The sequence below is a fragment of the Sander lucioperca genome, chromosome 4 (genome assembly GCF_008315115.2).
Source record: "Sander lucioperca isolate FBNREF2018 chromosome 4, SLUC_FBN_1.2, whole genome shotgun sequence".
NCBI classification, from domain to species: Eukaryota; Metazoa; Chordata; class Actinopteri; order Perciformes; family Percidae; genus Sander; species Sander lucioperca.
Genome location: NC_050176.1, coordinates 39283613 through 39311309, shown reverse-complemented (window position 1 = coordinate 39311309; position 27697 = coordinate 39283613). Strand labels below are relative to the sequence as shown.

Below are 27697 nucleotides of genomic sequence, written 5' to 3'. Positions count from 1 at the left end.
CCGGGCGCTCAGCCCCACTGAGCAGAAATACTCAGTGGGTGAGAGGGAGGCCCTCGCCTGCATTTGGGCATGCGAGAGGTGGCATTTGTACCTGTATGGACGGTCTTTTACCCTACGGACACAGGCCCCTTCGCCTCTACAGATGGTCAGACCGCCTGCAGCAGTATGACTTTCAGCTACAATTCATGCCTGGCAAGACTAATGTTGTAGCAGATTTTCTATCCCGCCCTGCCGCCACCCAGTGCTCGGCTGTCTCTCCAGAGGATGAGGAGGAGGTAGTGCACCTGGTCCACTCACCACTGAAGGACACAGTCTCCCTCCATGATCTGGAGTCCGCCTCAGCAGGCGAGCCTGTCCTCAGCATGCTTTGTGACTACATCAGACATGGTTGGCCTGCCCGCGTCCCACCAGAACTGGAGCCATACTATCGAGTGAAGCACGAACTGTCATGCTGGGGTGAGGCCTGCATCGCCCGTGGCCTCTGTGCTGTCATCCCAGTGACCCTCAGAGGGTGTGTCTTGCAAATGGCACATCAGGGACACCTCGGCATTGTCAAAGCCAAACAAAGGTGCCGTGACGTCATGTGGTGGCCTGCCATGGACCATGACCTGGAGGGACTCGTCCGCTCCTGTGCAGCGTGCCTCACCAGTGGGAAGACTGGGCCCGCTTCAACTCCACTACAGCCAGTAGACTGGCCGTCTGCACCATGGGACCACTTGCAGCTTGATATCTGTGGTGAGCTGCACAATGTGCCACACCACCAGAGGTTCCTCGTGGTGGTCTACGACTTGCACTCCAAGTGGCCTGAGGTGGCTCCCATGGGTACAGTTACCTCTGCTGCTGTGGTCAACTTCCTCGACCAGCTGTTTTCCCGCTGGGGCTTGCCTCGTGCAATTACCACGGACAATGGTCCTCAGTTCCTGTCCTTGGAGTTCACCACCTTCCTCGCCAACAAGGGTGTTACCCATATCCGGACCTCCGTCTATCACCCCCAAGCCAACGGGGGGGTGGAACGATTCAACCAATCCCTGAAAAACGGACTGCGTGCTCACATGTCTGAGGGATACTCCCTGATGGCCGCACTGTCACAGACCCTCCTCCACTACAGAGCAACTGCCCACTCTACAACAGGGGTCTCCCCTGCCGCACTCATGCTGAAAAGGGAGCTTGTGCTTCCCCTGTCAAGACTCCGTCCACCAATGGCCACGGGCCCACGGCCATGCCCAGCAGCAGTCAATTCTCACGTCAAGAGACAACAGAGTTCCATGAAACGGAGGTTCGATGAGAAGCACAAGGCTAAGTGGCCTGCTATCAGAGTGTCAGACTGGGTCAGAACCCGCCGGCCCCACAGAGCTAACAAGCTGTCATCATTCTGGTCGGCTCCGTACCAGGTCAGTCGGCAGCTCGGCCCAGCTTCATTTCAGCTGACTGATGGTTCCCGTTGGCACGCCAGCTGCTTGTGCAGAGTGCCCTCCCCTCTTCACCAACCTCAACTGACAGGGGTGGAGCAGAGCAACCCAGCAACTGGACCAGTGGAGCAGAGCAACCCAGCAACTGGGCTGGCGGAGCAGAACAACCCAGCAACTGGGCTGGCCCCTCATGTGCCGGATCTCATTGCGGCACCTCTCGCCCAAGCTGTACCGACTGCTCAGTGCCCCGCTCTGGCTTCAGCCCCGCTGCCGGCCCCCCTTGTTCCTGAGCCCCGCCCTGTCAGGGTCCGTACGCGCCCTGGGCACTTCGAAGACTTTGTTGCTACGTTTCACGTTTGAACATTCGGAAGGGGGGGGGGGGGGAATGTTGTGTTCACGTAATACATACAGTATACATATACAGTTCTAGTCCTGTTATTCAGGATGCCTGTTTTACGTTGCACATTTTTGACACTGAAAGGCCACCGTAGATGTGCGCTGTTTTGTTTTTGTTTCCGGAAATAAACGAGTGAGTTGATGCATTGAAAGTTGAGACTAGTCGTTATTTTAGCAACACAACAATATGGACAGGTGAGTATTGTATTAAAGTAGACTTGACCTATCCTTTAACACTCAGGCCTTTGTGCAGCTTCACATGGAGACACACATATTGAAAAACATGTTGTTTGTTTGACCCCTTATGGAAAATGGGTCATCATGAAATCAGCCATTTTTTTTTAATACCATGATTGCCCCTGTAGTATAAGAGCTTTATGGACTTGCATGCCAACTGCCAAGTGGCTTCAACGCATACGCACACGCGCACACACACACACACACACACACACACACACACACACACACACACACACACACCTAATCATACATGGAATTGAATTGTGTGTGTATGTGTGTGTGTTGATGAGGGGCTGTGTGGGTTTATCCTCATAGCCCCTGCTGTCATTTTAATCTCCCCTTTGTGTTGCTTGCCTGACACACACACACACACACACACACACACACACACACACACACACACATTACTGTGTCAGTGTGCCACATGAGAGGATTAAAACCTCATGTCAGAGACAGTTTATGTGCCAACCATGCGACAATAACATGTATTATTAAGGCGTTATTATCTATTGCACTCAGTCAACAAGCCCCGGACTGTGTTTTGCTATGCTGGCGAATACATTTAATCACGATTTAGTGCAATCATGACGTTTATGGCTGGAGAAGTAGAAGCCATAGAATAACGTTACGCCTGCAGCTTGATTGACACCCCTGTCGTCCAATCAGTGCTATTTTTATTGCGACAATTCTGCTGTTGGACCCTGGCATTAGTTTTGTTGTAGTAGCCTACTGACAAATATGTCGGCCTCTGGGAATCTCCTGACCACCAATATTATGGATATATGAGAAGAGCACATCATTGTTTTGGGATTATATTCACCTGGTTTTCTTCTCTTTAACTTCCGCATTGATGGAGCGGCCTGCAGACATATGCTAGCTATTTTACAGAAGTTAAAAAACCAAGCAGCTTCCACCCCTAGCTAACATTTAGTTAAGCTAAGCTGCGTGTAGTAAAATAACGTCAGACATATCGGTGTCTGGCTAGCTAGCCAAACAGTTAACGTTAACGTTATCTGTATTAGCTTGACGCTGGGATAGCTAGCCACCACAGCAAGACTCGTAACGTTACATCCTGCTGGCACCGCTGAATGAGTCCTATGAATAATACTGAATGTTGCGTTAAGGAGTTGTCTCCGCTGATCATAACCCCATGAGGAAATAACACGACCAAGACTGGCACATCCCATTCACCGTTTTTGGACCCAGAACAATTGTAAACCCCCTCACAGGTGAGCTGAATTGTTTGCTGCTAGCCAGGGCTAACCAGTGGAGACCCGAGTAACGTTAGCTTAAGGCTAGCTAATGTTAATGTTATATGGAAAAGAAGCTCATACAGTAACGTTATACTGAGCCTTGACGTTACCAATCACACTAATGTTAACTTTACTTATCGCCTAAACCACGAGTCGTCTTTGTTTTGGTGTAGCTAACGTGAATGCTTGTGTGTAATAACGTTACATTTCCCCTGTATCCTGTTAACGTTAGATAATTTCCATTATCGTGCAGCTACTGTGACTCATTACCGCTAACGTTAGTTCCTTTCATCATTATTGACTTGCTAACGTTACAGTCAGCATGTTAATAATAGCTAGCTACCGTTAACGTAACGCCGGAATTTAAATTGTAGCCTCTTTTCTGCTCCTTATGTCAGATGTTTAACGTTATTATCGTCCTCACTACCAGTTATGCGTCCCCACCCCGGCTTCAATATTACACACTGGCTAATGTGGGCTGGATGCCACTGCACGATTATTGTTATATATGTTACGCACGCCGATTTACAGAGTGCATCCCATAATGATCAAGAAAAGGCTTTAAATAATGTGTTAAAAAACATGTAACGTTACACTTGTTAATCACAACCGCCTCTCTAAATTGTGAGATTTTCAATGTAGTTCGGCGTGACGTTCCGTGTTAATTGCATCGTGCCCACTGAGCTGTCAAACCCAACGCTGCTGGCCCGTATGACTGAATCAATTAGGGGCTGCTTGTCACCTGGCTCAACGCTGCACAAAGTCACTAAAATGGCAATCCATAATTGGAGACTCATGGTCAGGAAATTAGGTTGTTGGCATAATTTTACCGGTTTGGTGAATATACTCTACCGATGCTGTTACAGCACTGCCGTGACTGCAGCAGGCCATACACACCCAGGATGTATGTGTGCAAGTACTGGCAGTGCTGTATGCCCCTTTTAGATGTAAGAAGGTGCCATTGTGTCTGGGGATTTTCTAGCATTTACAGCATTGTAGGGTAGATATTCTGCCCAATAGATTACGGGTGCACAGTTTTGATCAGATCACATGGAAGGAACTCATGGTTAAATGAGTAAATGTCTTATATCTTCATGGAGCTTGAGTAAATGCAAATGATGCGGTTCAGAATTCCTTTGCAATACAGATTTGAGTGAATTAAGAGCACTTAAGGTAAACCATCTTTTTCTGTGTGTAGTCCCTGAATGTGATGGGCTTGGATTTATTAAATGGTTGGCTTTCATAAATGCAATCTTAGATTTTTACAGCATGTCAAAGCAGATGTATCCCTTATTGTACAGGAGTGTATGTTCAGTATTGAGCATCATGCCACTTGGAGGTACCAGGTCCATTTGACATATTACTAACCTTAATTTTGGCCTTGACATGTCACAGCGTGGTTGCTTGCCAAGTTCAGGCAAATATTGGGTAGTAAACAAGAAGCAATATCTTGTATTCCTGCTAGTTTGCATGGCAGGGTGCATGTGTTTCTATCTAAACATTGAGCTTGTGTTCATTAAGCCTATTCAAAGTGTAGATTTTCTTTGAAATCCCTATTTGAAATTTGTTGGGCTTGAAAAACCTTATTTATGGTGATGATAAAAAGTGGGTAGAACATGACCTCAGACACTGCCTTTAAAGGATGGCATGACCAAGATTTTTTGCTCAAATCTCAGCGTATCAGCAATTGTGTGGTACATACAGTTGGAAATATAGACAAAATAGGCCAACATTAAAAGGAGATGTTTGGATGTAGTACTGGGTAGTCTAAATCCATTACGTTCCACTTCCGGGATTGCTTTGGTGCAACCGGAAATTCCGCCGAATGTCCCTCTTTTCGGCCGGATGTCTTACATTCCGTTTTCTTTGTGTTGGAAACTCCGAATAATCAACAGTTGCAGAACAATCATGCCATGTAGTTAAGGGATTTATTTCTTTGGCTTTCTCACTGTGAGCTAGGATGATTTTAAGAATACACATACTTTATGATTCTCACTACCCCGTGTTAATCAGTCAGGGACGTTAATAATTAACCATTAACCTACGGTAGGATTTTTGACTGATTTAATACTGTCACTAAAACAGTTTAAAACAATATTATAAACAAGTAATTTAAATAAAGTTTGTTGCACGGTAAAGAAAAATATTCTGTTTCTTAAAGGGATATTTCACCGCTGGAAAGATGAATATGTATGTGCCTTCTAGAATGAGAAAAACCAGAAAATGTGTTTTTGGCTCATGTGGATGAAAGACAACTCCCAGAATGCACTTGCTTCGCTTCCCAACGACTCCACTCCCATGCCACGCCTACCGTTTACAGACATAATAGACAGTGAGACAGTCAACTAAAATGAGTTTTATTGTTATTTCAGCCATATACACGAAACGTTTCACCGTGGCTCAAGTGGTGTTACACATTTAAAATATATAAAAACGACATTATATAAAAACCACATACGAAACAGGCTACATTTAGTGCAAACACATTATAGGCTCCGTAAAGTTCAGCTAACGCATTGGTAGCATTAGCGCTTGGTGGGCTGTGGTATAAACACCGAGTATAAACACAGCCGTGAATTTGCGTGGAATGTAGAATGGTCGGCATTTAACAGTCACAAACTCCACCAGCAGTTAGCAGTAGTTGGATAAAAGCACCAGTCCGTGTTAACACAGCCCACCTCCACTAGTCTTACCCGACAGAGCAGCATGTGCTCGGAGGGCTAGCAGGCCTGGTAGCTGGATAGTCCGGTACACTGTTGTTCAGCCATGTTTCCACAACAACAAAAACACAGCAGTCTCTGAACTCGCGTTGGGAGATTCGTTGAAGTTGGATGTAGTCCAATTTGTTGTCTAATGAGCGGACAATTGCAAGCAGGATGAATGGGACAGGTGGCCGGCTAGCGTTAGCTTTCCACCTAGCTCACACTCCTGCCCTCAGTCCGCGTTTCACCGCTTTGGATGTCCCCTTCCCCGGCTAGTGGCATCGAGCGACACCACAGGCTGAGGTGCTGGTCTCTGTAGCAGGCTGAGGTGCTGGTCTCCGGAGCAGGCTGAGGTGCTGGTCTCAGTAGCAGGCTGAGGTGCTGGTCTCTGTAGCAGGCTGAGGTGCTGGTCTCCGGAGCAGGCTGAGGTGCTGGTCTTTGTAGCGGGCTGAGGTGCTGGTCTCTGTAGCGGGCTGAGGTGCTGGTCTCTGTAGCGGGCTGAGGTGCTGGTCTCTGTAGCGGGCTGAGGTGCTGGTCTCTGTAGCGGGCTGAGGTGCTGGTCTCTGTAGCGGGCTGAGGTGCTGGTCTCAGTAGCTGGCTGAGGTGCTGGTCTCAGTAGCTGGCTGAGGTGCTGGTCTCAGTAGCGGGCTGAGGTGCTGGTCTCAGTAGCGGGCTGAGGTGCTGGTCTCAGTAGCGGGCTGAGGTGCTGGTCTCAGTAGCTGGCTGAGGTGCTGGTCTCAGTAGCGGGCTGAGGTGCTGGTCTCCGTAGCGGGCTGAGGTGCTGGTCTCAGTAGCGGGCTGAGGTGCTGGTCTCAGTAGCAGGCTGAGGTACTGGTCTCAGTAGCGGGCTGAGGTGCTGGTCTCCGTAGCGGGCTGAGGTGCAGGTCTCCGTAGCGGGCTGAGGTGCAGGTCTCCGTAGCGGGCTGAGGTGCTGGTCTCCGTAGCGGGCTGAGGTGCTGGTCTCAGTAGCGGGCTGAGGTGCTGGTCTCAGTAGCGGGCTGAGGTGCTGGTCTCAGTAGCGGGCTGAGGTGCTGGTCTCTGTAGCAGGCTGAGGTGCTGGTCTCAGTAGCAGGCTGAGGTGCTGGTCTCAGTAGCAGGCGAAGCTCGCGTAGTGTGTGGAGTATTCCGTCTGTAATAAAGTTTCCTGCAGATTCTCCGATCTGTACCAATGTATCCCGGTGGAACACGTGCGGTAGTTTGAATGCACATAATTGTTGTAAAAGTTTGCTGCTGAAAAGAGAGAGCTGTAGCTTAGCTCCAAGATGGCTGACACTCGACTAGCTTTGGCTCGCTTCGGGTGAAGATGACTTTTGGGTTGAAAACATTCGGAACTAGCTGGCTGTAGTCCATAGACTCTGGGCAAAAAAGCGTTTTAAGCTTTTTTTTACTGGACGGCCAGCTACGTGATACATGCCACTATTAAATTTTTAATTAATTAAATCGGCCGTCCTACACGCAGAGCACTATTCCAGGCAGACACACAGCTGACAACCTCGCAGCTTAACTAGTTGATGCTCCAACATACATTCCGCCGCATCAGCAGACAGCTGCAGACTTGTACCGGTCTCGTAGACAGGAAGGTGGCTGCATGTACTGTTGTAATGTGGACAGCACATGTTGTCCACATTACAGCACACTCATGTTGGAGACTTTCTTTGATGCAGAGTAGTAGAAGTAGTAAAAGCTTAGTGTGTACACTAAATACTACTAAAGGCTCTGACATACTTTCTGTCGATGGTGGTTCTATCCATACCTTTTTATGGGTCCGTGTTGGTCTAGCCTTCCACCCATGTGCATTTCCTTAACCACAACCCACACTCTATTCCACTTGGTGGCAGTTGGGGGTCTTTGTATTCCTTTAAAGACGAATGATATAAATGTGAGTAACCTTTCTTCCAAACAAGAATCAATTTTGATATCTTCTTTTTTCTTCCACTCCTTCTTGGTAAACCACCTAGAGGACCGCAGCGTGAAACAAGTGGAGCATGCGCAGTAGGCCTGCTTTCTATGTGTACATTCGGCGAGGTCACTTTTTTGTGCTGTACGCGGACATGGGCAGATGACGACATTTACGTCGTGTACACGTGCTGTGTTTCGGTTAACTGCTGAGGTAATGAACAGATGAGTGTAGTTTGTTGGAATCCTGTCAGAATGACCAGATATATATTGCACACTACTAGGGCTGAACGATTAATTGTTTTCAAATCGAAATTGCGATTTGAATGCGACTCGTTAAGAGTCCTGATACTGACATATTTTTCATCTTGTTACACTATGCTCCGGCAATGTCAGACTTAAATATTATGTTTCACACTGGCACAGGAAACAAGAAAAGGCTCATTGATGTGAGTGAAATGTCTCGTAGCTACTCTCAGCAGCATTTGACAGCGCTAATGGAACTTCACGCCTTCAGTGGTTGTGATACCACTAGTGCATTCAAGGGGTTAGGCAAAGTCAGGCGATTGAAAATCCTCTCCAGGATGCCAACATTTGGAGAAAATCTTGCCAGGCTGGGAGACACATGGGATGTACCGAGGGATCTCGTTGATCACCTCAATGAGTTCACCTGTGCTCTGTTTAGTAGACCACGAGTACCAAGTGTTGTTGAGTTGCGTTTCTTGCGAATGAGTGAGCTGTGCTCCAAAGATGACAAGCATCTCGCCCACTCAAGCAATGTGGACCTGGCTACACTTCCCCCATATGGGAGGAGTTTGGAGCAACACATCAGGAAGGTTAACTACCAGGTTGGAATATAGAAGGTGGCCCATATTGCCAACCCTGACATCACTGATGCTTGCAACGGACACGGTTGGACACTGGTTGACCAAAAGATTGAGCCTCTGTGGTATGAGGGATGTGTTCTCCCAAGGCAATTGGCAGGTATTATTGAATCTGTGAGTGGCACGGATGAGGAAGATGAATCAGATGATGATAGCGTAACAGATGAACAGTACTTACCTGATGAAGACAAATCTGAGTCAGACCAGGATTGAAAAACAGTTTGAGTGTCATGTTACACCTGACATATGTATGAAAGATGCATGTATTTTATTGATTGGTAAAACCTATTACTAACTATTAACTATTCTATACAGATGAGTGTAGTTTGTTGGAGTGTGTGTGTATATATACACACACACACACACACACACACACACACACACACACACACACACACACACACGCACACACACATACTAGGGCTGAACGATTAATTGTTTTCAAATCGAAATCACGATTTGAATGTGATTACCTAATCGCGAAGACCGTGATTAATCAAATGTGCAATATTTAGTTGAATGTTTGGTTTAACATTTTTCAATCCTTTTTTTATTATTTATTGTTCTTTCATAAGATAAATGCTGGAATAATGTTACATATGACAGATTCAATGTTCCATGCTTATTAAAAGAAAAACCCTTATTGTTGATTAATATCTATGTTCTCATCCTTGTATAAGAATATAGAGCAGTTTTGATGTCATTTTATAATGCTCCATGACATGTTTTGTCTTACACAGTGAATATTGAACTTTAGCTAAACTTAAAATAATAATAATCGCAAATCGAATTGTAATCACAAAATCTGGCAGAAAAATTGCAATTAGATTTTTTTTTTTGCCAAATCGTTACTACTGACTCAAACAACTTATTTGGTAGGGCTGCCCCCGGAACGTCTAATATTGGAGTCGTATCAGTTGGTGATCAGTGAACTGACATTTGAGCAGTGTTTTTTTTTTTTGTCCGTCAGTGTTCAGTTACTTCTGGGGACATTTTGGTCATCATGGTCAGAATGTAATAGTGCGTTCCATTTGAACTCGGAACTGGGAATTTCCGAGGTCAAAGTTGGAAAAACGCCCCCCTGATCTCGGATTTCCGAGCTCGGAACTCGGGCAACCACCAAGTACCCCGAGCTAAAAAATAATTCAATAAAAAAGAGAAATAAAGAGAGAGATTTGCGCTACCCAGCAGCCGCACTTAACTGCACCCTGCAGACAGGTGTCTGGCGGTGCCGAGAGAATTATTAACTTAAGAGAATATTTAACTTTATATACGTTCTAACGCTGGGTTTTTACAAGCAGTTTTGCCTGTAATAAAAGCTTCAATGTCAAAATAATGCCTTTTTTCTATTACATGGTACCTACTAGGGGTGGGGGAAAAAATCTATACAGCATAGTATCGCAATATTTTCCGTGGCAATACTGTATCGATACACAGACGCAAAGTATCGAGTTTTTTTTAATTATATATGTGTTGGTCAGTTTGTCTGCTTGACAATCCCATTTTGCAGCAATCCAATTGAAGTGAGATGAACAAACAGAGAAATGGATCTTTTTAGATAAAACAGATGTTGACAAAGTTTCCTTTTGGGGGACATCATTTGAAATTGGGAAAAATTAGAAGTTGGAAAAAAAAGTGAATGAATTGCAATATGTTGCAGAATATTGCAATATGTTTAAAATCGCAATAATATCGTATCGTGACATAAGTATCGTGATGATATTGTATCGTAAGGCCTCTGGTGATTCCCACCCCTAGTACGTGCTCGACTCGCCTCAACTCTACTGTCCTTTTTAGGTTTTCCATTCTGATAAAAAGTCCCTGGTACCTGCTAACAGATACTTTATTTACTATCACCTCCGTCCAGGTTCCAAGCGAGCTGACGCGATACCAAAAGGTGACGTGAAAACCTGCAGACTACTGATTGGTCGGAGAGAATTGTCACTAATCACTGCGTCATCATTGCTATAGCGACAGACGGGGGTGTCCTGAACAAACCTGACGTTTTTAAAATAGTTTAGCCAGCGGTGTTTGTTTTTTTGCTGCCTCCAGCTTCTTTTGAAACTAAAATGTTCATGCCGAGATTAAAAAACAACAACACACCTGTCGCGCTAGGTCACGCTCAGTTTCCTGCGGCGTCGCTATGACGACCACCCACGCTCGCCTCATGCATGAGGCGGTACTAAATCTGCAATGGAAAATGGAGGACGGGGCACTGCGGTTGAGTTGAGCCGAGTAGAGTAGAGCTGGTACTAGCAGTGGGTAAGCGCCATAAGAGCTTTTGGGGAAAAACAGTAAAACTGCCAAGTATTTATTTAACATTAAAAGTGACAGGACTCTTCCTTAGGTCTCCAGCAATAAACCTGCAAAGTGTGAAGTGAATTGGTTCAACGGTTCACGATATGCAATCAAACACACCACTCTCCAATTATAGTAGTGGGGTTACATTGCTGTGTATTTCTGGTTTAACCCTAACCCTCACTCTGACATCTCTCCATTAGTGCATGTAGAGGTCCTGAGCATGTGTGTGTAATGCAGACCTGTGTGTAATGTGTATAATATATAACAGAGTGAAAACATTGTAATTTCCCTTGCGGGATTAATAATGTATAAATTATTATTATTATTATTATTATTATTATTATTATTATTATTATTATTATTATTATTATGCTGCCTGCAGAATGCAACTTTTCAAGCATCAGGAGGGTTTTTAGGCTTTTCCCCCCCTCCCCATTCTCTTGCGAATGATATATTGTCTTTAAAAAAAGAATAATAATAAAGAAACACTTGTGTATTACACTGAACACTTTCCCAGAAGACAACAGGTCACAACACAACAGGCTATAAAAATTAGTGTCTTTAAAAATATAAAATCGCACGGACAAAGAAAATTGAAAAAATTCAAAAAGTACCTGTAAAAAAAAAAATGTTTTACAGACAAGAGTATTTGATGTTAACCCAGCCCTGGTTCCTCTCATTGCTACTGTAGGTGCAGCATCCTGACCAACCATCAGACTGGATTCACTTCTTTTGTGACCCAGGACCTGTTGAAGTTTATATTCAGTACTACCTCCTCATCCATATACACAAAGCCATCCAAATCAACAATCGAGGAGGCTCCAGCACTGGATCCTGTTTTAGGGGTGGAGAAGATACTTTAAACCTGGAAAAAAATCCAAATGGCCATAGGAATTTCTATCTTCCACAGATAAAAGCCACAGTTTGCTGTATCCTCCAAGGGATTGTTGTGGAAGCATGTTATCCAAGCCTCAGTGCTCTCTGCTGGGCAAGGAAGCAGAGGGAAGGCCCTAGAAGTCCCTGGAGAAGACGGCAAAATAGAAAACGGCCTGTAGCTGGAAGGCTTACACTTACATAACTAACAGGCACAGCCATCCACTAACACAGTTGAACAAGGAAACCAGTGGGGAAACTGGGTTGTTCTATATGTTGCTATTGCTGGCTGATATATGAGATAATACCATTCACACATAACCCCTAGCGCTCCAAAGCAACACTGTAATTTTAGCTCTTTCTCAAAAATTTAATTTACATGGATACTAATGGATGTTCGACTGGATTTTCCCACAAATGTTTTGGAAAGAATCACACCACCACTTCTTGCATTTTGTCTTCCAATCACATCCCTGGTGCAGCTGGCAGGTGAGGTGGTTTGAATCAGCCACCGGCGGGGTTTAGGGATGCCCCGACACAGGAAAACCAGGATCCTCCACTGGCCCGTTTACAGACTGCTGTTTCTAATACGAGTTCTGGACTGAAGGCAAATTGTCTCCTTCTCTAGAAGAGTGTAAGGGGTTGTTACTTTTTTATTTACAAGACTTTTTCTTACACTGCGTCAACTGCCCAGACTGCTGGTCTCTGGGTGCTAAAAACTTTACATTTTAGTGGTAATCTCCATACATTCTGCTAGCACATTTAGCTACAAACAAGCCCATTTCCCATTGTAAGTCTCGACCTGCGTTTTTTTCCAAGCTGAGAAAAGTCATCGTTGTTTCAAGCTTTCCTCTCCATTTCTTGCTGTTTCTTTTGGTCCATCTTGTATGTCCATCTCCTACCAAAACAGGCCTTCCTCTGCCAACTGTTATACCTCACTAAACTCCCATTCTTTGACCAATCAAATCAGACTGGATGAGGTCACATCAGGCGCGAGGCTCATCAGTTTAGCTGAGGTTTTCTGTCTGTCAGATTCCGATTTGATTGGACTTTCACAACACCAAATCACTAACAAACTACATTTTTGTGTTTAAATTCAAAGGTCCAGCTAGTTTTATAAATCTCAATAACAGCCATGTTTTTTGTATTGAACTATTATGATATTTTTCTCCAAGCCCTTATTCACTTTGCAATACAACAAGCAAACGGCCTCTTTTTAGACTGATTTTACTCAGTCAGTTTCTATTGGCTTGTATACGTAATTGACTGGCATGTTGCGTGGAACAGAGACAAGCTAGTGTCTGCAGCTCTGAAAGAGATAGCTGTCCGGACACCTCCTCCTCCTCTGTTCATCCTGCCTTGCCACCTGTTTTCTGAAAAACAAGGCTTTCACAGCTGAGGTTCTTTTAATCTCACACACAAACACACAGGAGATCAGGCTCGACCTTTAACCTAAGAAAGCAATCGCTCCTCCTTCCATCTTAGTGTGATGAAGCAGAGGAGTGTTTTCCTCTTTTCCACGTGAAAGAGGAAAACACTCCTCAATTATCCCTCCATCTCTTGTATCTGTTCTTTCCATTTTTGCTTTTTTGCCAATCCATCATTTCTAACCACAAATTACAAATCCAGCCAGTACACCACACCTAGAGAAACGTTTAACTCTGAACAGTAAATTCCTCGGCATAGCAGTCGCTGGACACACACGCCACTACACATTGGAAGCAATGCCAGGTAACAGCAGTAAGAGTGGAGGGCGGGGTCCATCCTCGTCACCCCTCCCCCACGTCGTGGTCCCGCCCAGCAGACCCCTGAGACCCTCCCGCTACGTCCCAGTGTCGGCAGCCACTTTCTTCCTCGTCGGCTCCACCACGCTCTTCTTCTGCTTTACGTAAGTGGCAACAGTGCATTGTCTTACACACATACAGGCCTGATTATAAGCTGCAATGAACTATTTCATAACATATTTCATAACAAACCTAAAATCACTGATAATAGAGAGGGCCTTGTTCTTTGTACATGGACAACTGAGTTTGCGTGATCGGATTGGTGATGATTTGACACCGGAGCCGTTTTCACTGTTACGCGTCCTTAACCTCCTGAGGCCGACGATCTCGTATAGGACAGCAAACTACATGTTTTGTCATATTTAATATATCCAGATCAATGCAGTGTGGAAGTTTTGTTTAGAAGCAGAAAGAAGCAATTTCATTTAGGTCTTCCGTGTGTTTGTAGGCCTTCCTGAAGCTTTTTAATCCAGCCTGGAACTACAGTGTCTAGTATCATAAATCCATAATCTGAAATTCGTAAATCACATTATGTAATGTTCACTGTCTCCCCATCGCTTCGAGTTAGTGTTCTGTTTGTTTAGCAGGAAAGATAACAGTTGAGCCTTTTCAAAGAGGGCTCCTGTGTGTTTTTACACCTTCCAGAAGCTTTGTAATCCAGCCAGGAAATACAGTTTCTTTTCGGAGGCTTTGCACAATAATTCCAGAATGATATATCCACAACTGAATGGTTATTTATTCATCTTTTTGTATGAAGACATATCGTTTTACTGTTAGCCCAGACCATCTTGACTCCCAGAATGCAGTGGGGTGAGTTTGTCGACCGATCAGAGGCTGTCTTCCTGAATGTGTAAGAGATCGTCGAGCTACAAATGCCCTGCTCTGTGATGTCTATGTGGATGCGACCCAGCGCCATTGCGGATGTGCATTCTCATATTCTGTCAGATCTATAGCCTTGTATTATACAGTATATGGTAACACCTGAAATGTGTTATGTCGAAGCTACGTACACTAAACGTGTAACGAACAAGCCGAAATAATGATATAACAGCATAAATGTAATGAATTAGAAATGTGTGTGTGTGTGTGGGCAGCAGTCGATTCTGCTTTAGATTAGTGAGGCGAAAATAGGCCAACATCTGTCACTCTGACAAAAGCCCACGATTTAGTCTCACGCTGTCTGTTGGTGTTAGAATCCTTGCAGGCACTCTCCCACTTCTCTTATTTTTACACTGGTGAATTAATACAACACTACACCAAACAGTTGTCTGAAAAATGAGGGAATAACACAAAAGAATAAAAAAAAAACCTCCGTAATAGACCATGTGTAGACCATAAAGCATTAGTATGGTTGTAATTCATTTTGATATGTTGTTTTTTGTAAATTTTTATTTGGAATTTAAAAAAAGCATAATTATGAGCTTGTTTTATTTTGGTATGCATATAGTCAAATACAAAAAAAACAAACTAACAACACCTAAATACCAGCACAGTGTCAGCTATTTCCAGCTTTATTTATTCCAAAAAAAAATTTGTATCATCCGTCAATAACCCTATTTTGGTCAAACAGCAGCTAGCAGTGTTCATCAAAAGCAAAGCATCGGAGCATTTAGTGTTGGGACTATTTTCATGGAAGTTGCCAGTTAGGAGCACCTATGTAGTGGCTAACTTGCTAGCTAACAAAATGCAACATGCTAACTAAATTGTTTTATTTTGGAAGGGGGGGGGGGGAGGATGTATTTAAGATCACAGATTTAGTATTTAAGATTGGGTTGCATGGGTCCAGTAACAGTCAAAATCTTGAGTCTTTTTTGGGTTAGGGGTATGAGGTAGCTAATGTTAATGAAATTAATTAGGGTTGGTTATATTTAAAGGTCCCATGACATGGTGCTCTTTGGATGCTTTTATATAGACCTTAGTGGTCCCCTAATACTGTATCCGAAGTCTCTTTTATATAGACCTTAGTGGTCCCCTAATACTGTATCTGAAGTCTCTTTTATATAGACCTTAGTGGTCCCCTAATACTGTATCTGAAGTCTCTTTATATAGACCTTAGTGGTCCCCTAATACTGTATCTGAAGTCTCTTTCCTGAAATTCAGCCTTGGTGCAGAATTCCAGCCACTAGAGCCAGTCCCACAATGAGCTTTCCTTAGGATGTGCCATTTCAGTGTCTGTAGCTATTGAGGAGAAGAGGGGGGGAGGCAAGCTGGAGGGTGGGGGTGTGGTCTTGACCAACTGCCACTTTGCTTGTTTTCAAGCCATGATGTCTCTTTCTCATGGGTGGGCCAAATTCTCTGGGCGGGCAAAGCAGAGAAAGGGGAGGTAAAATTGCTCCTTATGATGTTATAAGGAGCAAGATTCCAGATTGGCCCATCTGAGCTTTCATTTTCTCAAAGGCAGAGCAGGATACCCAGGGCTCTGTTTACACCTATCACCATTTCTAGCCACTGGGGGACCATAGGCAGGCTGGGGGAACTCATATTAATGTTAAAAAAAACCTCATAAAGTGAAATTTTCATGCCATGGGACCTTTTAACTATTGCTTTCTTTTTTTGTATAGGTATGTAGCTGTAAACTATAAAAGAGTCACAATATCTGAAGATGTGTCTTTGGAGGGGGAAGAAGTATAGGATAGTTATGTTATATTATTTGTCTTACTGTCAACAAATTCTGTAAAAGTACCAAAATCATCAATGTATTGTACTACAACTGTTATGCCTGTATCTGTGCCAGAGAGCTCCATTGTTGTTTAAAACACATCAATAAGCCACACTGTTGCACTGGGTGACATATTCCTTTATCAACATGAACACACACTGAGTTAACTTTGACTCAGTCCCACATACACCATCCTGCTGCCACAAATACTCATTAGAGCACCACATGTGGATTAATCTGCCGCTGAAAATAGTCCCTGAGAAATGCACTATTTCCTCCTGTTTGTTTGCTAAAAACTACAGTGACCAGCTGTTTTAGGAAATTTCAGGTATGTTTTAGGTGTGAGCGAATTTCATAGGTGTGTCTTGGGTAGGTAACAATGGGCATGGGGCCGAATGCCACAGACAGTAGGGCAGTCATAATATTGAGAGACGGACTACGCATTGCATTGGTTTGGTCTTTTAATGGGATGTATTGACAAAAAGAAAAATAGAGGAAACCACCAGCCTTATCCTTTTTAAAGTGATTGATCCATGATTCAGCTCACTTTAAATCATCCTACACTTTTGCAGGTTTGATCTTACAGAAATGTTGTTGTGATAACACGTCACTCCAGGCTTAGGTGAAATCAAACCAACTCCCAGTAATCCACATATGGAGAACAACGCCCAAGACCTCTCTCTCTGTTCTGGATCCAACGGATGAAATAAATATCAGTCTAAAAGGTCACCAAACGAATAATGATAATATGATGAGTCTGTAAAAGTACCAACAAGTTGCCCTGCAGCTTGTCTTCCAAGGACACAGCCTCAATTGTATTACAACTGAACCATATAGTGTGACAGAATCTTTCTCTTGTTTTTACTCTTGAGTGTTGGGCACTGTCCTCTCCATGTTTCAGGTGTCCATGGCTTTCAGAGCGTTTCTCAGTAGCTGTACCCATCTACAATGGAGTCATCTTCCTGTTTGTTTTGGCTAACTTCTGTATGGCCACATTCATGGACCCCGGCATCTTCCCTAGAGGTAGGCGCACGGATGTTTGAATCTACTGTGTGTGTGATGTTGTATGTGTGTCACCAAAAAGGCCACTAAATACTGTCTGCAGTATGTTCATTGTTGTTGAAAAATGTCAAGTTTGCCTTTTGGCTTCATTTTCAAAGTGTAAACATTTCTGGCTTATCCACACTCAAAGGCAGTTTCCTGTTATAGCCTCAGACCTCTTTTTTTTTTTTTTTTTTTTTTTAGTTGAGGCAGAAGTTAACAATTCTCAATTTAATTTGGTTTGATTTTAAATATGATCAGAGCTTAGAGCAGTCATATTAACTGATATACAACAATGGCTAATTAACTGACTGATTATAAAATGACTTGACCTGTAGTTGATCTAGGATAGGATAAAGTAGGGTGTACAAGTAGAATCTGTATCATCAGATTTTGTGCTAATCAGTGCTTTTCTGTAGGAATATTGAGCATGCAAACTGTTTCTCGCTGATATTTATATTTGAAAACTTGACCGGCGAGCTGGCTATCTAGCCCAGGCTAGCGGAGTCGGCAGGAGGTTAGCAGAGTCGGCAGGAGGTACCAATATTTGTAAAATGGACAATTATGCATACATTTTGTGAAGCTGACAAAGTGGCGACTGGAGAGGTCTGCGCCTTCTAGAAATATGTGCGTGTCTTCCGTTTCTGTCCCTGCAGCTGAGGAGGACGAGGACAAGGAGGACGATTTCCGAGCTCCCCTCTACAAGACTGTGGAGATCAGAGGGATCCAGGTCAGGATGAAGTGGTGTTCAACCTGCCGCTTCTACAGGCCGCCGCGGTGCTCCCACTGCTCCGTCTGTGACAACTGTGTCGAGGTGTGCTCACACTCACCCACTTTTTACATAAAATAATGTACACCGTCTCTAAATAAATGATGTTTAAAAAGTACCTAATACCTCATGCACATTTAGCCTGACATAGGTCTACCTTAACATTCGTAAAGCCAATCCAGTTTAGATATGTTTAAGAAAACTGCATCAACAGCATGTCTCCTGAAACACAGCTTTCCTTTAATGGTTTCTGGTCGAGAGAAGAGTGTCAGTGTTTATGGCCCAAATACGACCAGTAGCAGCACTTTAAGGGCCTTTTCTCACCTTAAAGTCTGAACCAAGGTCCAGACCAAGGTTCATGTTTTTGGTACATTGTATACATTTGATCAGGTTAGTTTTGGTTTCACACTGCAGTAATGTAAGCCCACTAAAGAACTATACATGACATAACTATGTCCTGTTGTCATCACATACGTGAGCCGCTTCTCCCTTTAATTGATTGGTTTGTAGACGGGCTACCCCGTCCTCTCGTATCCTATCTCTGGTGTCTGAGTTTATTCAGCTGACTGCTGCTCTCCCCTACTGCCACGGCTCTTTTTCTTTTGTTGCGTTGTTGAGAGGCATGAAACGGGAACTTTACTTCGGGTTTGAGGAGCTGCAGCATTTATTCAGAGACTGAAACCTGCACTGTACATTTACTACCACTTAACAAGTAAACTGCTGATGTATTCTCTGAGCTGTCTGCTCTGAGCACATCCACCGTCACACACACTCTCTCATGTACACACTAAGCACTGAGCTGTTCCTTAAAGGAGCTTCCCCGGTCTTATAACACAACGATAGCCAGCCCGAACTTCCTATATTTGGTCCGAAAGTCTGAACTATCCAAAAAATGCTTTGACACTAGAAACCAACTGGACCTTGGTTCAGTTTGATCCGGACCGAGACTTCCTTTTTTTGATAGGACCAAATTTCAGCTGTTTGCTCCAGACAGTGGTCCGTGGGAGGTTTCAAACCTGTAATTTTGGTTCGGATCAAACTAAAACGTCCGAAAGTCTGGACCAAACGAGGTAGGTATGAAAGGTCCCTAAGACCCAGACACACCAAACCGGCATCGAAGAATGATTGGGAACGAAGGCTGACTGTTGTTCGCCTCACGTCGCCTGTGTAATAGCCAAAAAGTAGCACTTGAACACACCGCAATGACTACAGCCGATGGCAGACTATCATGTAGGTAACTCTCTATGCCAGCAGGTGGCGGTAATCTGTATTCGTCATTCAAAAAGGGAAGCCGGATATGCAAATTGTTGCTATAATACATGAAATAAGGCAGCGTTTGCTTCATTACAGATGGCTATGTCGTGAAAATATTCAGCCATCCGCTAGTTTGCTGGTTACAGCGGGCTGGTGGTCAGCCAGCAGCAGTATGGCGTCTACGGTCCCCTACAGTTAGGTTAATTGTTGACTCATTTATTTAAAAAAATCTCTAAGAAAAAGGAAAGCACCTGAGCATACTGCTAACTCTCGCAGATGCTACAGTAACAGAAATAACTGAACGTCGTACTTGAGATGAACCTGTGGAGACCTGTCTGTAGCTCATGTAGTGTAGAACATTTTAATGTTTACCACATATGTAGCTCCTGCTAAAGTCAAACATCAAAACAAGTTTTTTTTTATTGTTTTGTTTTGTTCCCTATCAGTTGTCTTTGTTATCATGCCACTTCACATGGTGTGTATGTAAATGTAAATTGCAGCTTCTGTACCAGGAAGTATGGAATGTTCTTTTTTGATAACTGTATGCATGTTGAACAGGGCAGACAAATACCATTACTTTATTTCTTATCCCAGTGTTTTTAACCCTCATAATGTAGGACTTCGACCACCACTGTCCTTGGGTGAACAACTGCATCGGCAGGAGGAACTACCGCTACTTCTTCCTCTTCCTTCTGTCTCTGACAGCTCACATCATGGCCGTGTTTGGTTTTGGCCTACTCTTTATCCTCTACCATCGGCAAAACATCGACCGCTTGCACGCCATCGTCACGTATCCTTTAAGGATCTTTGTATTTTTGTCCTACATATGATTGCAATTCTGTTTAGTTACAGTAGTGTGTCCGCTTCATGAACCATTAGTTGTATCTGTTGACCCCACTAGGTGACACTCTTGGTTGTTAGAAAAAGGCGTAAGGAATGGGAATACGGGTGTGGGTTTTTTTAACCCTTTTTTGAAAGAGAGCGCCATCTATTTGGCTCATAAAATAAAGAGAATGCTTCACAAAGCTGTATTTGGAGATCACTATTGTGTCCTCCTCAGCAATGACTAAAGTTCCTCCTTGGCTTCATTTCCATGATCAATTCTAATTATTTTGATGACTCATGTTTCTTAACACCACCACCACCAGGCCAAGCAGTCCATTTATGCACAAGATATATAATACTGCCATGAAATGTATTCTCTGTGGGCCTTCTTCAATGAGTTTTAATCTGGTCTTTTAAGATATTCCTTGACCCTCTGTGCTCTCAGGCTAGGTGTAATGTGTGTTGCAGGCCTGTTCTTTATCCCTGTTGCTGGCCTCACTGGTTTCCACATAGTGCTTGTGGCCAGAGGCAGGACTACCAATGAACAGGTGGGAAACTCTTGTTTTACTGTGTATGCGCCAGTGTCAAGTCAAATAATTGAGTCACAGAAATCCTGTAGTTGATATTTGAAAAAGTATAGTAGGACATCTTACAAACAGTAGGGTATTTAGGTGGAAAAAATTGTGGACTACTTTGGAAAGATGCAAAACCAGAAAATACACTGTTTTTCAATCTGGCATAATGTACTATTTCACAGCAGCCTCTCGAACCAACTGCTATTAAAATACCATTTAAAAACTATTGATTTATTAATTTAAAGGTTACTAAGTGCCAGGAAAACCACAATTTTTTGGCCCCAAATAGCCCTTCCTCTCTACCTACAAATATTAGAAAGATGTAATTATCAGTGACATTATTTAGAACACATTTACAGTAAGAGTTCATGCCTTAAATCACACTGTATTCATTTTAAAGTGGTGACATGTTTAAAAACGGCTATTTTTTTTTATCAATAGTCTTTCTCATCTTTTGAATGCTTTTGTTGGTGTTACTTTTTTATTTATTTCTCCAGGTAACAGGGAAGTTCCGAGGAGGTGTTAACCCTTTCACCAATGGCTGTTGGAAGAATGTCTCTCATGTCCTCTGCAGCTCACAGGCACCCAGGTGCATTTTTTGTACTTCTTTTGTAACTACTACTCTCTCTGGTTGACATAAGAATTACATAGCATTGCAAAGGCATGTCTCCACCCAGTGTATACTGATCAACATGGCTCAGGATACAGTATATTGCTAAACAAAATAACAGACATAAAACATCCAAATGTTAATTCCAGGTCTGGACATGGCCTAAGATGTGGACACTCACTGTCTCTGTGCTCTTTGCAGGTATTTGGGCAGAAAGAAGTGTGTGCAGAGTGTGTGTGTGCAGCCTCCCTTTCTGCGGCCACAGCTGACAGAGGCCCAGCTGGCAGCAAAGATCCTGGACAACGGTATACAGGGAGACCTGCACCGGGTAAGAACAGCAGGATGGGTGCTCATAGTGCCTTAAACACTGGGGAGTAAGCTCTGCTTTGGCTGAATGACTTACCACAGGCAGTATGTATCTGCTATGAAATAGGACTGTTGAGGTTGACAAATAATTTAGTTTGGCCTGGGCTCAAAACACTGGACTCTAAAAAGGATTGATTTATATGGGAAACAGTGTAATAATAGTTTTGTTATTTTGGTACCATTTCATTGCTAACATCAGCTGTCAGGTTCCCAAACATATGCAAGCTAATGTTAGTAAAGTATCAGTGCTATCGTTATTCTGTATATTGTACGAGATTAATAGTGTGAGGCAATGTTTACAGCGTAGGAGAGAAGCAACGGAGGTTTGTGTTTTTAATATATTTCTGTGAGCAGTATGAACAATGTCAATGAAACCAAAAGTAGCTCTTAGTATCTCCATCGTTTCCACGCAGCTGTTCTAGCTGTAGCTAGTCTGTGTTACAACTGCACATGACGTGAGTTGTCTGCCAGGGAAATCACAACACATATGATTACGTTTATGTTACAAGGTAGACAATCCTTTTTCATCTTTGACGCGAGGAAAAGTATCTTAGACGTCGTTCTAGCATTATGCACAATCATGCTATAGTTAGCCAAGCCAACAGTCACAAGTAATCTTCTCCCCCTCCCTCTTTGGAGGAAAGTTGTAAACATAATACAACTTTTTTTTTCTGCCACATGGCATCGTTTTGTCATTGATTACATGCCATTTTGCAACACAGTAATACAACAGAGACCTTATTTATTGATATTGATTAATTTCAATATCGATCGATCCAACACCAAAGATTCTTTTGTACCTTAAAATAATGTTTCCAAAATCGTTTCAGTGGTTCATTAACTCGTTCCAATGAGACATAAGAATAATGGTAATGGTAACAGTAATGGACAATTCCGCTTCCAACCTGTAGGGGGACCGAAGAGGAAAAGTGCTTTGGTGCCTACTGTAAAGGTGCTGTTGACAAGTAGCTAATGCTAATGCTTGGTCTATAACGTTGGCTAATTCTTGGTCGGTAACATGAGATTACGACATCGTTCAACACGCTCAGTTATTTTTAGTATGATTGTTTTGACCACGGTTAACAACTCTGGGCTAACCCACGAATTCATCAGTAATGTTAACTGTACAGATAGACGACTAATCTAATGGTAATTTAGCCAGCTAGCACACCCGTGTCTGTCTGCCTCACTCTCCCAGCGCTGCAAGGCTTCAGTCGGGATGAGAGCTGACAACACTACTAACTCATTTGGTGTTTTGATGATGGTGGTGGAGAGCACTTCTCACATAATTTCCATGTGACATTCCACGACTATTTCAGGCATCAGAATGTGATTCTTTGACTTTTTATCTCTCTTCTCTCAAGTCCAAGTCCAGTCTAGAGATGATGGAGAGCCAGTCATGCGATGCTGAGCCTCCTCCTCCTCCTAAACCAGAGCTCCGCTACCCTGGAATCACCAGAGGAAACACAGAGGGTAATGCTTTCTAACTTCCTGCTACAGCTCTGACTTTCACCAGGACTTTTTTCTCAACTTCAAACATTAATATGATTCTGTGTTGATTTCACAATAATTTTTTTTATATTCTTTGTCTTCCTACCCTCCTGCAGAGTGCAGTCTACTGAACAAAGCCCCTCCCACCCCCACAATGTACAAATACAGGCCCACCTACAGTCCCGGCAAGAACCACACAGCGCTCACACACGCCTACGCCAACCAGGTATATGCACACATAAACACACAGAGACAAGAGACAGCCAAATTACAAATTTGCCTTAAGTCACTTTACAAGAAACAGAAAACGGAAAGTTTTTGTCTAGAGCAGGGGTTAGGGTTAACCCTCAAAGTGGGGGTAGTGAGATGATCAATGACCAATTTATTTTTGTCCTAACACAACCCCTGAGGTGAAATTAGGAGGCAGTTGCAGGTCAATTTACAGCCCCACAATGTAAACAATGTGTTCATGTGTCCGATATTTCTAGCCTTGCTCACATCAATAGGTTTCACGCCTACTCAGGCACCTTGTTCACCAAGTTTATTGTGCTCTGTAAAATACAACGTTTATGGTTGTTAGGCTAATCTTCAGTGTTAGACTATCAAAGTGCTGTATCATTAGTGCATGTGCACGCCAACGCTTGTGCTTCAACCACCTCTGGGGATAGTGGGGGTCTCTGGCGTCGGTATTTTAGGGCCGCGGGCTAAAATCTTTGAGAACCTATGATCTAGAGTTACTATTACTTTACTGTTACTATTTCAAAGAGGGCCAATGACAAGCATCTCTTTTATCAGTTTTATCCTTCATAGCCATCTTACTGTACCTGTAGTTTAAAAAAAATCTTAGGCCTGGTGGGGTGCAACTTAGGCCCGGTGGGCCACCAGGTTTACAAAACACTGGGGGAAACCCTGAGTGGAAATGATTTCATAACTGCGTATATTTTGGCCAAGAGGTGGGATGTACTGGGAGAAAAGCAGAGGGCTGACAACAGAGCCATGAGGTACTCCACATTTCACATCAGAAAATATTGATGTAGTATTATTAAAGAGAACACACTGTGTTCTTTCATATAGGTAAGATTGTAACCATGTGAAAGCAAGGCCAGAGATGCCAAATTGATTTTGTCCATCTAGCAGGAAACCGTGATCTATGGTGTCAAAAGCTGCACTGAGATCCAGGAGTAGAAGCACTGAGGTGGAATCTGAATAAGAAGAACTTGTTTCTTAATAATACAGTATTGTTACTGATTAAGCAAAAGAAATATGCTGCATGAAGTATCAAAAAGTGCCAAGACATAGAGGATTAATGGCCTTATTTAGGTTAATATTAATATCAATAATTAAAATCTCATCAGAATGCGTAATAAGGTCTGAAGTAAATTCTCCAAATTCTTCTCAAGATTGTGAATCTTGAGAAACCTGAGTTGTTTTTTTTTGCCTGTTTAAAGGAATTTATTTCTTGGCACTGTCGCACCAAATACTATTATTAATATTAATTATAATTATTCATTTAATTTTAACATTTTCACATAAACCAATCATATGCTGCCATGCTGAACAATGTCATCTTTTATGAGTACGGCTTCGGTAGATATGATATTAAGAAAACCAGATTTGGGGGCCATGTTGGGGTTGCAGTTTGAATTAGTAGGCCTATCTGTAGAGCTGTAAATGAGGTATTCGACAGTATATTTTTAGTAGAAAATATTGGTGGACTAAGCCTTTTGATTTCCTTAGATGTTTATGCTGCCACGCTGTTATGTCTGTCCATCCCTCCGTAGGTTGTCCGTACCTTTTTTGTGAACGCGATATCACCCCTGAAAAGAAATGTCTTCAAATTTGCACAAACGTCCACTGGGACTCAAGGATGAACTGATAAGCTAAAATCAGCTTTACACTCATATTTAAAAAGTGCATGGTGTGTATGTATGTATGTGTTTTTTCCATTTGTCCCTTCCTCTGCTTCTTTTATCTCTTTGATTTCAATCTAATGCATCTCCATTTTTGTTTGTGTTTTTCCTTTTGATTTCCTGTCGATCATCTGGGTTTGGTTTCTCAGTGGCTTTCTGTTGATCAGTATCCGTAAGTGATTGTTCTGAAAGCATTATTTCTCCTTACCTATACTCTGTTTGCTCTGGACATGGATAAAATACTGTTTAAATACATGTAAAATGGTTAATGACTAAATTCATCTGTCTTGGCATTACTGTTTGGACAGAGTGAGTAAAAGAGGAGTATGAGGCTGACGAAGACAAAGTCAGGTTTTGTGTTTAAATCAAAGGATTGTACCTGAATACATTTGGATTGATAAATTGGTTCCTCTCAGTATTTGTACCCATGTCCACATCCTCCCTACTGTCAGTCCACCACTCTGTAAAAATATTGTTTTGATTCATTCATTTCTCCCTGATTAGAAATATGTCTCCTGTAGATTCTCTTCAGAGTTTGTCAAAAGAAATAGTTCCCCTTTAGCTAAAAAGTCATTTTGATGTTTCATGCTCTTGTCACCTGAGTCAGTTTTGTATGGAGACTTTCTCTCTTTTCCTGTATTGTGTGCTTTTGGAGCTTTAAGGACATATTGTATATGAAGTTTTAATCCCAGTACATTACTGCCTATAGAAGTAACAACAAAATTAATTCTGTTCATTATTTCCGGTAAATTCAATTCATTAAAGTGCTCATATTATGCTTTTTGGCTTTTTTCCTTTCCTTTATTGGGTTATATATCTTTTGTGCACGTTATAGGTTTACAAAGTGAAAAAGGCCAAAGTCCACCCCAAAGGGACTTACCATCTCCAACAGAAAACACTGTTCACAAACTGCTCCAAACAGCTCTATTGTAGTCCAGCCTTTACTTCAGAGACAAACGTGGTCACTTTGGAACACACGTTATAATGCTCACCTAGCTGCTAGCATGGCACGCCCTCATACTCTGCTTCTGACTGGCTAGTAGTCCTTACCTAGGTACTGTCAGGACACGCCCTCATACTCTGCTTCTGACTGGCTAGTAGTCCTTACCTAGCTACTGAGCATGTGCGACTCCCAACAAAGATGGAACAGAAGTGAGATGTCTCACTCTGTAGCTAAAACAGAGAGCTCAACACACAGGGTGAAAAGAGGAGCTGCAGCAATGTGCAGTACAACAAAAATATGGTGTTTTCTGAAAATTAAACCATGTGAACCTATTCTGATATAACCTCTAAATAAAATTATGAACCTGAAAATGAGCATAATATGAGCACAGCACAATATTACTGTATGTCTTAATTGTAATGATTTGTGTGACCTCGGTACTCCCCTGCAAGTAGTCAAGGGAGAGAAACACGTTTTGTTTGTTGTACAGATGGTTAGTGCTAATATGATTGACGATGCATACATACATTGTCTTTTTCAATTCATACACTACTGCCATTTACAGTGTTGTTCTGTTGCATTTTTAGTGACTTTTAAACCCTCAATCCATTGTACTGAAACATGTGATATGACAATCTGAACATATTGATTATCTAACATGGAGAAGACAAATGTGACTTTATTATTTATGAAGAGAAGCTTTCGGTCACTTGACCTTCATCAAGGCAAATGTTTGACCAAAGGGAATCTTTAAAATGATCGATTTTATTAATTGACAATGACAACAAATAGAGAACACTCTACAGCAGCTGTGCTCCCATGTCGTCGGCATCACGTTTCATACATAGTGGCAATGCCGAGGACAGTAAATGGAGTGCAGGCGGCATGTACTTTAATTCACCACTGTACTGTATTTGAATTCAGCCACTACACGCCATAAGAAATATGTGTTTATCAGTATTGTTTACAATGCTGCTGTTATTTGTGGTATTTGGTAAGTGCCACACAGAGCCATTGCTTCAAGTTAACATGCATGCTGAATTGAAATGGAGTGGAAACCACGCCCAACTGGCACAAACTCACACTGTGCCGGTCAGGCTTTGAGCGCACCCAACATAAAAAGCTCCACAGATGAAACGTGTGACAAAAACACAGGGTAAATGGCTACAGAAAGTAATCTCCTGATTGCTCAGATGAAGGTCCAGTGACAGAAAGTTTGGCCCTACTGTTAGGTACTTGCATTGGACCTAAGTGTGCAGAGCTTTCATTTGTCAATGGCCTTCCTTCATCTTAGTATTGTGTGGTGATATTCTCTCAAAGTAAAAAGAAAAAAAGAAAAGGGCTGTATTAAGCTTTAGATCTACTCTATATCAGTATTGACCTGTAAAGAGACAAGTTTCTGTCTAGAAAGAAATGTGGGCAATAGCAGAAGTGGAGGTGTTGTGTCAGGATGTCAACACTAGAGGGAGTTTGAGTGCAGCAGGAATTTCTGGTTAAACTCCAGTGTAGCTCGCTG

The 27697-nt window shown here is 42.8% G+C and overlaps 1 protein-coding gene across 3 annotated transcripts in view; it reads left to right on the top strand.

Annotated features, from left to right (window-relative positions):
• The first annotated feature begins 2648 nt into the window (after positions 1 to 2648).
• zdhhc5a (zinc finger DHHC-type palmitoyltransferase 5a) overlaps positions 2649 to 27697 on the top strand; it is a 31123-nt gene continuing 6074 nt past the window's right edge. Inside the window, exons 1-10 of one of the 3 annotated variants that reach the window (XM_031314121.2) lie at positions 2649 to 3274; positions 11773 to 13842; positions 17299 to 17420; positions 18095 to 18252; positions 20079 to 20251; positions 20732 to 20834; positions 21359 to 21450; positions 21673 to 21799; positions 23202 to 23310; positions 23445 to 23554. In XM_031314121.2, coding sequence (XP_031169981.1) covers positions 13679 to 13842; positions 17299 to 17420; positions 18095 to 18252; positions 20079 to 20251; positions 20732 to 20834; positions 21359 to 21450; positions 21673 to 21799; positions 23202 to 23310; positions 23445 to 23554 — 1158 coding nt within the window. In that variant the 5' untranslated portion in view covers positions 2649 to 3274; positions 11773 to 13678. Of the gene's footprint in view, positions 3275 to 8015; positions 8111 to 11772; positions 13843 to 17298; positions 17421 to 18094; positions 18253 to 20078; positions 20252 to 20731; positions 20835 to 21358; positions 21451 to 21672; positions 21800 to 23201; positions 23311 to 23444; positions 23555 to 27697 lie in introns of those variants that run through there. The other 2 variants (XM_031314118.2, XM_031314119.2) reach the window with 2 other exon arrangements.